Source organism: Stegodyphus dumicola, chromosome 5 (genome assembly GCF_044657685.1).
Source record: "Stegodyphus dumicola isolate Sdum_Otavi_A_Nest chromosome 5, ASM4465768v1".
Taxonomy (NCBI): Eukaryota; Metazoa; Arthropoda; class Arachnida; order Araneae; family Eresidae; genus Stegodyphus; species Stegodyphus dumicola.
The window spans coordinates 223,716,682-223,730,087 of NC_140772.1; the positions used below are offsets into that span (position 1 = coordinate 223,716,682).

The window sequence follows — 13,406 nt, forward strand, 5'->3', positions numbered from 1 at the left end:
GTATCTAATAAAATACTTTTATCTGCAGCGCGCTAGACTGTCTATCAGAAATTCTAAATATATGCTGTTTTTAGGTATTTTTAACCCAATGTGGCGTTAACCTAAATGCTCTGAAAAAAGCGCCCTTTTGGGCGTAATAGAAAATCTAATCAAATTAGAGGTGGTGGGTTTTTTTTTTTTTTTTTTTTTTTTTGACTGGGTACATTTTAGGTTTAGGTTAGCTTGTTCACTTAAGGCCACAGATTAAATTTACGTCATCTGGAAGCTCAGTTGAGCCAAAAATAAATTGATAAAAATTAGCAAATATATAAAATATTAACATAATTTTTCATAATCTATTTTGACAATGCAAAAGATAGAATGAATATTGCACAATTGGTATTGAAATAGTTGAGATTTTACTATATTCCTTTCTGCTGGCATTAAATACTGCATGATCAAATTTGTTCATGGCTCGTTTCAGTTGGCCTTGTCTACTCAGCCGAAAAGTTTCAAGTACCCATATGCAGTTCCAGGAAGAATACAGGTAAGAATTTAAAGGTTATCAAACTTAATATTCTACTTTGACATTACGCGCTGTATAAATCATGTAGAACATAGCATTTCCTAATGAGGTTGGTTATTGAAAAATTTAATTACATTGTGGCGTTCCAACCTTTTCTCTTACGGCTAAGTGTGTAGGAACCTTGTGAACTAACTGGTAAGCGAATAATCGCTGAGGCGTAAACTCAAGAAGGGTTAATTACCCTTTATTTCTCAAAATAAGAATTTAGCAGTCGGCTCCTTTCTTAGAGAGTATAGAAAAGCCTCCACTTGGGCTTGAACTCAAGAGTACTTAACTAATGCTTAACTAAAAAGATATAGCCGATGCCTGAAAATCAAGGGCCTGAAAACGGCAGAGTGTACAAATAGCTTAGAAAGAGTGTAGCCATAAGGCAAACACGCGCTAGTCATAATCTCTGGTTGTCTTAACCAAGCCGGCGAAAGTTCGACTTAAATACCGCTCTTCCTCATTTGCATTAACCGCGGTTCTAAAAACACATTCTAGTGGGAAATTGTAAGCTGAAATTAGGAAAGCTAGGAAAGTAGTTTTAACTAAACTGTTAAAAACTTAGGATAAACCTTACAACATCACTGAATTACAGTGGCACGTATAGGGGTGTGCAAGGTATGCCGCAGCATAAGAGCTCGAAGCACTTGATACGATAAGAGACCCTTAAAAATACAGAAAACAAGTTTTGCCCCTGTATTATGTCCTTTTTTTCTATGTACCGTCTTATCATAACATCAAAACTTCAAATGAAAGCAAATTCGAATACGAAACTAGAAAAGCTGCTGATATTGGTTTTGATTCCCTGCCAGATGAGAACTTTCAAATCAATATTGGATAATATGTATCATCAGAGGTAATTTATGACAATCAGAGATAATTTATGACTGGTGCCCAAGTTTACAGTTAGAAAAGTTCTAAATTTCTCGAGACCAAAGTGTGACAAACGTGAAGAAAATGAAGGTACGGAAAGTCGGGAGTAGAAGTAGTAATTAAGACACAATAACACGCCGAATAAATACTAATTCAGAAGTCAAACAACAAAAATCAGCGTTATATTTTTAAAATTTTCACAGGACTAGTTTCGATGGTTTTACCTAACCACCATCCTCAGCTTCAAAACCGCAAATGAATGAATCTAATCATTATTTCAAAACTAGTCCTGTGAAAATTTTGTAAATATAACGCTGATTTTGTTGTTTGACTTCTGAATTAGTAGAAGTAGTTCATTATAGCTAAAACATTTTTAAGGAAGACTCCAGGAAGAACTCCTGGAAGTTCTTTCCTAGAACTTCCAAACTCCTAGTGAATTTGTATTTTTAACACTTGTCAAATTTTCTCATAAATAAAAAGAAAGTATTAGCTTAGGGGATTGATTATTAATACTCATAACAATATCTCATTCGTTATGATTAATAAAGCAATTAACAATCGCTGTAAATGTATTTTTAACCTCTCGCATGACACAGGATAAGGATCGGTTATAGTGAATGATCGGCAAAGCGAAAGTTGATTTAAAGCTCTATGGGCTTCTCACAGGAACCATGGTAATGGAATGGCCGTTTTAACAAGCGTCGACTGTACTAATATATACAGCATGTACTAACTGTGTAGAGACATTAGGTATTTTTGGAAGCAGGCAAGATGAAAAATGAGCAACGCCTTCGCCGGGAATCGAAGCATGGACTTCTGGAATACGCACCCAACGTGCAGACCACTACACCACGAAGGCACGTTAAGAAGGTAGGAAAAATACCTTATATACTCCCCCTTTTAAAGGGTGACTGGGGTTTTTAGGGGACCCAGTCGACAAATCCTGGGTGTGGAGAATCATCATCCAACATCCTTTCAGCTCAGGCGCCACTGTAGAGACATTAGGATTTTTTTGGAAGCCGGAAAGATGAAAAATGAACAACGCCTTCGCCGGTAATCGAACCACGGACCTCTGGAAATACCGGCCCAGTGTGCAGAACCACTACACCACGAAGGCCCGCCAAGAAGGTGCTTATTTGACTAATGACACTCTGGATAATTTATTTCAGAACTGTTCTTCTTTAGCTAAAATAGTTAATGTAATTTCTTTTTGCTTAAGATTTATTTTTTGGTGCAAAGAACGGGTCTTTGGCTCTGAATGTAATAGGTTAAAAAATCGCCCAGCGTGCAGACCACTACACCACGAAGGCACGCCAAGAAGGTGGGAGAAATACCTTATAACTGTACTAGTATGCTTGGCTTAGAATGGAGATACACGCACGGGAGAAAGACAGAATATATATCAGAGGGAAATTAAAGGCGACTGATAGACGAAAATCAACTATTTTTCATAAACACTGTATGTTACCGTGAAAAATGAACAGTTCCACCAAAATGTTCTTAAAAATATTGAATGATTCGTGTTCACGCAAGATTTTTGATAGTTTAATAGAAGCATTTTTATATATGAATAATTATATAATATGTGAAATGATGTACGAGCATCATCATACCCAAATAAGAATATCACCCAGAAGCTTCTGAGATAAGATGAAGCCTTTTTTTTTTTTTTTAACTTTTAATAAATAACATAATAAACATAACATAAAAAATATAAATAATAATAATAACAATATTGATATAGTAGTAAATAATAATAATAATCTTGATTGACGCAGATTTCATATAAAAACTCGATATATAATTTTAAATAAAATATCCACTAATCTGGTGTTCCCTTCCTCTTTAATTCTACATTTTACATGGCGTATTTCTTTTCTGTGTAAATTAATTTATTAGGTGTCTTAAGAAAGCCGAATAAAAAAAACTCATAAAAGAGACCCCATAAAATTACAGCTTGATCTAAGCTAATCAATTAATGTCTTAAGCCAGGATAGAGGCCTAAATTTTCAACTTTCTTAAAGTTAACCTAAAAAATACAGAAAGAAAAAAAAAAGTGGAGTGTGACATTACACAATTTTTCCATTAGACAAAATAATATTATACGCCTTTCGCCTTGACACGCATGCTTATATTTCTAAATAATTAATCCAGAATTAATTCTGAATAAAAATCATCATTATTCGAAAACTTGGGTCTTTAAGCCCCTTTTTATTGGAATGTTGAAAATCATGGGGAAGGTGCCCAGAACTGTTTTTGCATAATTACCCAAAAGCTCTAGTCACGCCACTGTTAAATGATCGTTAAATTCCTATAAATTTTACTTGCGTGTTCAGTAAAGAAAACATTATTGTCAGTTGATTAAATTATCTTAGATTTCCAGAAGGATCTGCCTTGCTTTCTAGAAATGGTATGTTGAGTTGTCTTTACAGAATGAAACAGTTTATTACTTACAACACCACAAAATAGTCGGTCATGACGCTCCGGAAATCGATTGCAACACATTTGTTAAAGAAAAACACAATATATAGCATCTTTACACTGTCATTCCTTCCCATGCTAAGATCCTAGTTATGTCGTAATTTTTTTTTTTTTTTTTTTTTCCTTCATGCTCATTATCGACTCGTAGCATCACTATTATTCATACTGGATCAGGTGAGATCATAAAGACAGATCGTAATGACTTTCTTGGATTACGAATACTTATTACGTTTTGTGTGATTTCTATGAGTATAAAGCCACTGAAACTATTTTCTTTCTAGTAACCAGAACCAAAGGCACCGCATGAAGCTAATCTCTGAATAAGACCCTGATAGACATATTGTGACATATCATGGTAGTTTGTCAGGATAACCACGGTAATCCTTTTACTGTAATAGTCATAGCCAAATGAATAATTAGACAAACACGAATGTCTAAAAGTATTGAAATACTCATGCAAAAAAATGTATTTTCCTAAAGTTTACTTACATGAAGACATATAAACTTTAAAAAAAAAAGAAAAATGCTTTATTGGCTGTCACGGCAATTACTTTTTTTTTTTTTTTTCATTTTTACTTTCATCTTCATTTTGCATCGTTTACAAGAAGAAGAACAAGCTAAAAGATTCATTATATCAATTAATAGTAACTGCACTTTCTTGAATATCTCCATACGTGGCTTCCACATCTGGCAACTCTACTGGACAGATAATTTTGTTTTGTCAGTGTCAATGAATGGGAGACGCGCTTTCTGCCCTTCAGCAAGTTTTTAATTAGCTTATGGCCTGTATCTGTCAGCACTGTTGATTGAACATTTAGACTCTTAGTTGACGACTAAATATTTAGCTGCTCAGCACTCTTCATCTGTTATGCGTATGTTATTCTTTAATACAATTTAACATTCTTAGAATCAAGCTTTATGACTAAAATATAGAAAAACGAATAGTTTAAATAGCTACGTAATATCATTACTTAGATATTTAAACTATAGCTTAGATATTTAACTGTTACGTTATGCCTAAATACTGTTATGAATATCGGAAACATATTTCAGAGAGAAGAGTTGCAAGTAGTTGCAGAAGCTTTAAGCAGTCTCAGACGTTGTTTCCCAGCAAATGATCCACGCCAACATACAATAGACACTGTTGATCAGTCACTCGCAGCATTGCTAGAACGAATAAATGCTTTGGAAATGGCTTCACCAGCATCACTGGCAAGTATTGTTGTAACTTATGCAAACATCTGTGTTTATGTTTTCATATTTTATTACATAGCCGTCTATATGGTACCTGCTGCTCATTTGTTTTATTTATTTGTTATTCTTTATTTACATATTCAGTACAGTTTTATTGGAATGTTACGTTTATTTCTTGTATAATTTTGTCCATCTTTAATAATTTGTGATCACTTACTGCATTTATATATATTTCAGGTGCTTTATTATTCATAATTACTTGTTATTCTTAGTAAATGGATGTTGGAATTACGAAAATAGTTTAAAAATAACAGGAAATATATGTTATTAAAATTTACTAGCCTTGATGACAAGTTTTTATTGCCATCTTGGCAACATTTTGGAAGTTTTCAAGGAACATATTTTCCATACTCTAGGATCGATCTTTGCAGAATGTTCTTTTAGTGTTGAACCCATTTATGGTATAAATAGGAAACTGTGGAACACCTTGAGACAATTAATGGTTAATCTGATTGAAATAATGTACTTGTTCGAATTTATTACTCCCTCGGTGAGTCTAGCTTTTGCTATATAAAATGATTTAGCAATTCTACTGTCATGTTTAAAACTTTAAAGTTTCCATTTTCAACGCCAATAATACTGCATCTTTAGTACCGTAATTTGCGATATTCTTCTGAATTTAAATAGTAACAATAAAACATTTACGTTTTTTAAATATTTAACTAAGCTAATAATTTCACCCGTCTCTTCAAAAGTTTCAATATAACATTTACAGCAAGAAACAAGAAATCATTAACTGAACAGAAAGAAAGGAGAAATTGTTAATGTTACATGTTATAACAAACAACAAATTATTTAATTATTAAAGCTTTGTTAAAATTGTAAATTACTGTAACTAACAGATAGTAATACACTGCTGCCGAAATGATCAATTCGATGAAACAGATTAGTTAATTGTGGCAAAACATGCGGAGACTGTTTGTCCACGAAGAAATTAATTATGCGGAGACTATTTGTCCTCAAAAGTAGTTCATAGTTAACACTATATTTGTAGAAAATGCTCAAAAAACCCCAGTAACCAGTGAAATTAGCCACTAAAAACCAAACTGGTGAACGGGCTACCAATGTTTTGTAACTTTAACCACTCAAACACTGGTAGGCAAAATCAGGTGAAAATATAATAATCCAATCCTTCATGAAAAGAAGGAAAAAAATACTGCTTCTATTTCCCATTTTCTTAAATCGATTTTGAACCGAAAATATTTCACTAAAATGCTTTTAAGTATGATAACTTACACTGAACAAAAATTTAAATAAAAAAAAAGAAAAGAAAAGAAAAGAAAAGAAACAATGCTATTTTTATAAGTCGCAAATTAAGATGATACCGTTAATAGCAACTATCATGATTATGAACTTTCAGTAAAAAGCTAGAGGATAGGCGAATTTTCAAGTCCTGATGATATGAATCTAGAGGTAATATGCTAGGAGATAAATAAAGAGAAGAATAGGTGAATTGTGTTTCAAGTAAAACATGAAGGAATAAAGTTATAAATGAAAAATTTTCTTTCATAAAGTTGTCATATAGAGATCATTTCCCGCAAGGAAGAATATTGAACAACTGGAAACGGGATAGTGGCTGACATCAAGCATACTAAAATAATTCTTGGCATGGCATCCTTAGTCTGAATATTATCTCAGACCAATGGAATGAATTCCATCCGCATGATAAAAGTTGCCCTCGCTCTACTTGGAAGGATGAAAGAAACTCCTGAGTTTCACAGCAAAAGATAATATACATATCATCACTGATCAGCTTGTAAATCTTCTCAAGTACAACGAAAGATCACATATATCCCAGAAGACTGTCTGTTCCGTGATGCCCGACTACATTCTCAAAGACTTATAGCTTGTTCTTACCATATATATACAGCTAGCGCCCAAACTGGTATAGTGGTTAGCATCGCTGACTGCCTTCGAATTCCGGAGGAGGCATGGGTGTTTGTAAATGTATAGTGTAAGGCGGCACTCCAAATACGCGGCGAGCCGAAAGGTCCTTTCCTGTGGTTTGGTGGAAGGGGAGAGGGGGTGAGAGACCTTCGGACACGTCCCTTTGGTGTGCTGTCCATCAAAATTGGGGGAGGAATTGAACAAAATCGCACTGTCACCCGTAAGGTACTCCAGGTTGGTTGCCAACGACAGGCGTATCTTGCGCTCCTTACCATGAGGAATTTCGTGGGCTCGGGCTGATGTTACTGTCAGAAAAGTGAGCATAAGTAACAACAACATATCTGCAAAAAGCAGACGTACAGAACGTAAACATGTATGTGAATATACATGCATTTCACAGAAGACTACCAATTCTGTTTGGTGCAAGATTCTATCCGTTGGATGATCTATGAAAGTGTGGTTCTGCTCGCCATTAAGAGAATAGATAGAAAAGAGATAGATATTTGCAGCAAGGGTATAATTTGCTGAGTGAATTATTTGATAACGGAAAAGCCTTTATACACCTGCCTGTCTAAAAAAGGAGATAACTTCGGCGACTTCCTCAGGAAAAGTTGTTCATATTTATGTTACACTAGAAAAAATCCGCAAAATATCATGCAGTCAATCCGATCAGCAATCAATCCATTTCAATCCAGCTAGAACCCGGCACTTATTTTATGAAACTGAGCTACGATTTCAGAAAAATATATTTTTTAGTAATAACGTAAGTGTTAATAAAAGTCGATTTTAACTTAAGAATGCATCTCTCTCTAGGAAATAAGCCTAGGCAAGACGTACGCTGAAATTTTGAGGAAAGAAAAGCTCTCCAGCGCAGTCAAAAATTTTGTTCTTCATACTTTATTCTAAAAAGTGCAATAAATTTATTACAGCTTGTTTAAGAACGAATAATGTTTTCATTTGCTTATACATGCAAATTTGGAGCTATGTTATCCTAAAGTGGTAGAAGTGATCATTATAGCCAAATTGTTCATCCGTAATTACAGTTACTCGCGATTTACAGAACGGGGAAGGGGAAACGTTGTTTATTATCTTAAATATGCTAGAAATTACAGTGAGCTTGATACAGTGAAATACAAAGATAAACAGCTAAACACGTCCAGTGTTAGTGACTTCCCATAAAAAACAGCACCTGCGAACTTTTCTGAACCGTGTAACAAAAAGAAAAAAAAAAAGTAGTCACTTGTACAAAACCTTATTTTTGTTTATGTCGGAAGAGATCGTGGTCAGAAAGTGTTGAATACTTCTCTTTTGCTTTTATACTTGTCCGTTAAAATTGCCTTCCATAATCTCATACTATTTCTAGCAATTTCTGTATTCTCATTAGTTGAATCGTTTTAACTCTTTCTTTTTTAATGGTGGGATGAAAAAGAAATAACCTTTATTTCTGTCATCCCTTGAAATAACGCATTATATTGCATATTCAGAGCTCAAACTCAGCCAGAGATTCAAATAAGATGTAGTCCGGTATTTTACTTTATTATTTAACTATTTACCATTAATTTAATAATTTTTTTTATTTATGTTTTTAATTTTTATTTATTTAACTTGTTTTTGTTCATCATTCCTGACTGTTTTTCATGGGTCTCTGACACTTCTAACTTCAGAAATTAAACCCTGATGAAGATTATCTTTCTAGTAAACGAAATTTCTCATACACATGGTGATTTTCATTTTACGCATTAAATTTAGAAATAATCTTTATCGCAGATTCATTAAGTTTGCCTACTGTAGATACATTAAGCATAAAACAAAAATTTACAATGCCCTCACTAGATTTGAACTCCAGGACTCCCGACTGCTACCCAGTCATACTTCCAATTACAAGTGAAACCCACAGTAATGAGAAGAGAAAATACCTTACATTTACCCCTACTTAAAAGGCGACTGGAAAGGTGAGGATTCAGTTGCCAAATCCTGGTGGTAAAAAATTACCATCCACTACATTTTAATTTTGGTACCATCGTACAGTGGTTAGATTTGTCGAAGCAGGAAGCATGAAAAATGTGCAGTGGACTCGAACATCGGACCTCCTGATCACTAGATCACTAGCCAGAAGTGCTTCCAATTACTTTGTGAAAATTTGTGGTAAGGAGGGCAGAAAACATCTTACAGTATTATATTCTATGTGTCATATAAAACAAATAATTTTTGTACTACATCAGAAGTAATCTTTTATGCTTTATTTTATACATATTATATTTCTAGGTGTCAAATACGACAGTCAGAAGACCACAGAATGAAAGAGAACCATCTCACTTTTTCTCACCAGCACAACCAGGTAGTTCCTTACTATTGATTTAAGTAGTAAATATGTGTTAACTTTGTCTGATCAACTTCAAATAAATGATGTCGATGTCAACCTTGAAAAACAAAAAAACCGGAAAGTTTTCTTGCCACTCAGCGAAGCAACTACAACTACTCTCCTAGTATATGGTACTATATAACACACAGTAGGACATATATATATATATTTATATTTATATATATACATATGTTACGGTGAAAAACCGAAATCTGGAGAATGTCGACTTTCACCGGTGAATGTCAACATTCACATAGTCGCTTGGTGTTATGTCCGAAATGTTTTCCAAATACTCTCATTTTTGACTTGACCGGTGAATGTCGACATTCACCATGTACTAATGGTGAATGTTGAACATATAAGAATATTATATTTCCTTCTCCGTAATTCATTCGCGAAAAAACGCACTTGAGACTCAGAATAAAAACTTAAAACACACAGTACATTCAAAATGAGAAAGGAAAATAATAGAAGTTATAAACTTACCAAATTATGTGATTCAAATCTTATTTATTGCAACAACTTAAACTATTATGACACTTTGAATTGCACAAGAGGCCCTTGCTTTTACAACTGCATTTATTTGTGGAACACTTCCTTTTGTAATGGCAGCGTGTACATATAATCCTCTCTTTTCGACCTACAGCAGAGCAATATCTGTGATTGTCGACATACACCGGTGAGGGTCCGAATGTACAAGAATGTAAAGAAATATTCGATCTTTCACCGACGTATTTGGTGAATGTTGACATTCTCCGGTGAAAGTCAACATTCTCCAATTTCGGTCTTTCACGGTAACATATGTACGGATATACCTTGACAAACCATAATTCGCGTTATTAAATTAATTATGTCACGATTTTAATATACAACAAATTTGAATTAAAATCACTTTATTAATGCATAATTCGCGTTATTAAATTAATTATGTCACGATTTTAATATACAACATCTTAATTCAATACTCAGTTCAGTATTCTAAATTTTATCTATTTATTTATTTATTCTTGGATAAATTTATGCGATTCTGTATTTTTTTAAAATTTTATATTGTTGAAAACCTGAGCACAAATAAAAGTAAAATTTGTGCTCAAAATATTATTTTAAACACAATGAAACTAAAATTTACTTTTAATATATATGTAATAACATAGATAAATTGATAATATAATCTAATTTATAGATTCAAAGCAAAATAAGATACAAATATTTATCTATTAAAGGTTAAAAGAAAAATTAAATACTAATATTTACTTATTAAACCTAAGTTGAGTCTTTATAAAATGCTCTAATGGATTAAAATAGTTCAGATAAAATAAAAATAAATCAAGAAAATTGTGCACTTGGAATAAAAGCTGAAATTGCATAATTAGAGTTTCACTTAGAAATTATAAAATCATTGCTTTATTTTATTTGCCTTTCTTTTTAGCCCAGAAGTGTTATTAGTCTCGAAATGGCATTTTACACTGAATCACTTAAATGCGATATATCACTTTTCGAATTGTTGCTACCAAATATTAACGGTCTGTATTATATTTAAAGAAACCAAGCAATGAAGAATCTGCATTAAATGTATATATGTTTCCTGAATTTCGAAAAAGCAACGGTACCTAGCGCCATCAAATTTTGAATAACGTAGTCCTTCCCCCAAATATGGGCACCTGGAAGAACGAATTTCGAATTTGCTTCATTTTCTATTTCATATTTTGTAAAAATTTAATGAATTTTTGATTTAAAAAGTCAACCATTTCAAAGCAAGCAGTTGCAAGATTTCATGAAAAAAAAAAACACACATTTTTATCTCCAGTGCGCAAGACTGCCTATCGTAAATTCTTAAGATATACTGTTTTTAAATATTTTTACTCCCAGTGTGGCATTAGCCCAAATGCTCTCGAAACGTGTATGTCTGTCAATGAAAAAAATGCCCTTTTGGGCGTAATTATTATTATCATTATTATTATTTTTGAAGAAGAAGAATTTTTTGTCTAAAATATTTACAGTATCTCCTTTTCCTGTGAAACATTACTGATCAAAATCTAGGAATTCTTTTAGTTATATCTAAAACAGGTTATCTGAATTAAGATGAATTAAAAACCAAAAAACTGAAAATTTACCGGAATGCCAGGTATGATGAAAAATTGGAAGTCTCCCTGTTTTACCGTAGGGCTTGACAGTTCTGAAATATTAAGGCAGTGCACCTCAAGTTTTAATTTAATAATATTGTTTGGTTACAGGAGGGCCAGAGGTTCAAAGCGCTGAAGACAAAAACTGTACCAAAGTGGTTTATTACATGGACAAGTCCTTAACACCTTTCCGATCCATTCTACACAAAAGGTATTTTCAAATTGAAGTCAGATGTGCATTCCAGCAAGTATACTTTTTATGTTTACTAATTGTGAATATCATTCAAAGGATTGGAGAAGCAACCCTGAGGGACTTCAAACTGTTGTTCGATAGACCAGGACAATTTAGGTATCATTTCAAGACACTAGATCCAGAATTTGGAATGGTTAAAGAAGAGGTAATTTCACTGTTATTACTGAAACAAACTTCTTCACTTGTAACAAATATTTTCGTAATTTTTGCACGTCTAATTCTTCATTACTAAATTCTACGATTCAAAATAAATAAATACAGTATTTGTCCAACACTAATGATATTTCTAGTTCAAAAATACCTTTCTGAAAATCATTCCGGTTTTATATGTCTCAGTATTAGATTTATTGGGCTCTAAAACATTGTACTTAAAAAGATCTGATGTAGACACCACATCACTTCCCTGTCCGGTTTATTAAATCACATACATCTTTTCCTGCACTTAGTTTCAACTTATTTTCTCAAGTTATTATCCTCGAGTCTAAAGAATCATATCTGAAATAAAGTTAAATCTTATATTGATTTAATTTTATTTCAAATATGATTTTTAACTACTGAAATTGTTCTAGTAGTATCAAGTTCTTCAAGCTAAGACCATCTAATAAGGAAATTTAATTTTTTCCCCCTTTATAAAACCTCTTCAAAAATATAGGATTGCGTATAAATGAATCTGTGTTATATTCAGGTTAATAAGATTATAAACATTTAATTAATTTTGTTCTCCTGATCTCTCAACTTTCACAAAAAGAAAATCAACTTTTGCTCTGATTAAAAAAGAAAAGAGGGGAAATACTAATATGGAGTTGAAAAACTAAAAAATCTGAATACATGATTTTACATAACTGAAATAAAGAAATTATAGCACACTGTTAAAATCTATCCTGTGAAGATAGTCTATTTGAAATACTTGTTAAACAGGATAGTCTATTTGACATACTTGTTAAACAGGATAGTCTATTTGAAATATTTGTTAAACAGAGATATTCACATTAGACCTATTATTTATAAATTCTTTAATATTCTTCTTGCATTTCAGGTTCTGCATGATGAAGATATCCTTCCTGGCTGGGATTCAAAAATAGTAGCATGGATTGAGGAAGACTGCAGCTGATACACCATCAACTACGGTATGATAATAAAAGCACATAAAACTTTAGAAGAAAATTAGGAAAGCTTCATATGTAGAATCATTTATCTTTCTATTTTATTAGAAAAAAATGTTTAAAAATATCAATACGATGTATTAACGAAATTCGATAAATATATATATATATATATACCGGTGATCATTACAACCATTTGATACCTTACCATTCTTTTCATAAAGCATATTTAATGAAAAACATTCTCTACTGCTTTATTGGATAGGGGGAATCCATTAACTATGTATTTATACTCATTACTTCAACTGGCAGAATAGACAACATATCTTAACTTCCCCTCAACTAACATGACAGAAGTATGTTTCTTGGGAAGAAAGATCTAACAATAAAAACGATTTTTTATGTGCCAAAACAAAATGCCAATGTAACTAAATGTTAATGATTTTCAGAAAGAGTTAACATATTCACTCTCATTTCATTTTAGATAAAAGCATGGCTATGTTTAATTGAAGATTATTTT

General features: G+C 32.6%; 1 protein-coding gene across 2 annotated transcripts in view; it reads left to right on the forward strand.

Moving 5' to 3' along the window:
• Positions 1-13,406, forward strand: part of LOC118200470 (dixin-like) — a 138,407-nt gene that overhangs the window by 124,424 nt on the left and 577 nt on the right. The window contains exons 10-15 of one of the 2 annotated variants that reach the window (XM_085817722.1): positions 464-526; positions 4,958-5,116; positions 9,311-9,383; positions 11,642-11,741; positions 11,820-11,928; positions 12,820-12,910. In XM_085817722.1, coding sequence (XP_085673848.1) covers positions 464-526; positions 4,958-5,116; positions 9,311-9,383; positions 11,642-11,741; positions 11,820-11,928; positions 12,820-12,894 — 579 coding nt within the window. In that variant the 3' untranslated portion in view covers positions 12,895-12,910. Of the gene's footprint in view, positions 1-463; positions 527-4,957; positions 5,117-9,310; positions 9,384-11,641; positions 11,742-11,819; positions 11,929-12,819; positions 13,063-13,406 lie in introns of those variants that run through there. The other variant, XM_085817721.1, reaches the window with a different exon arrangement.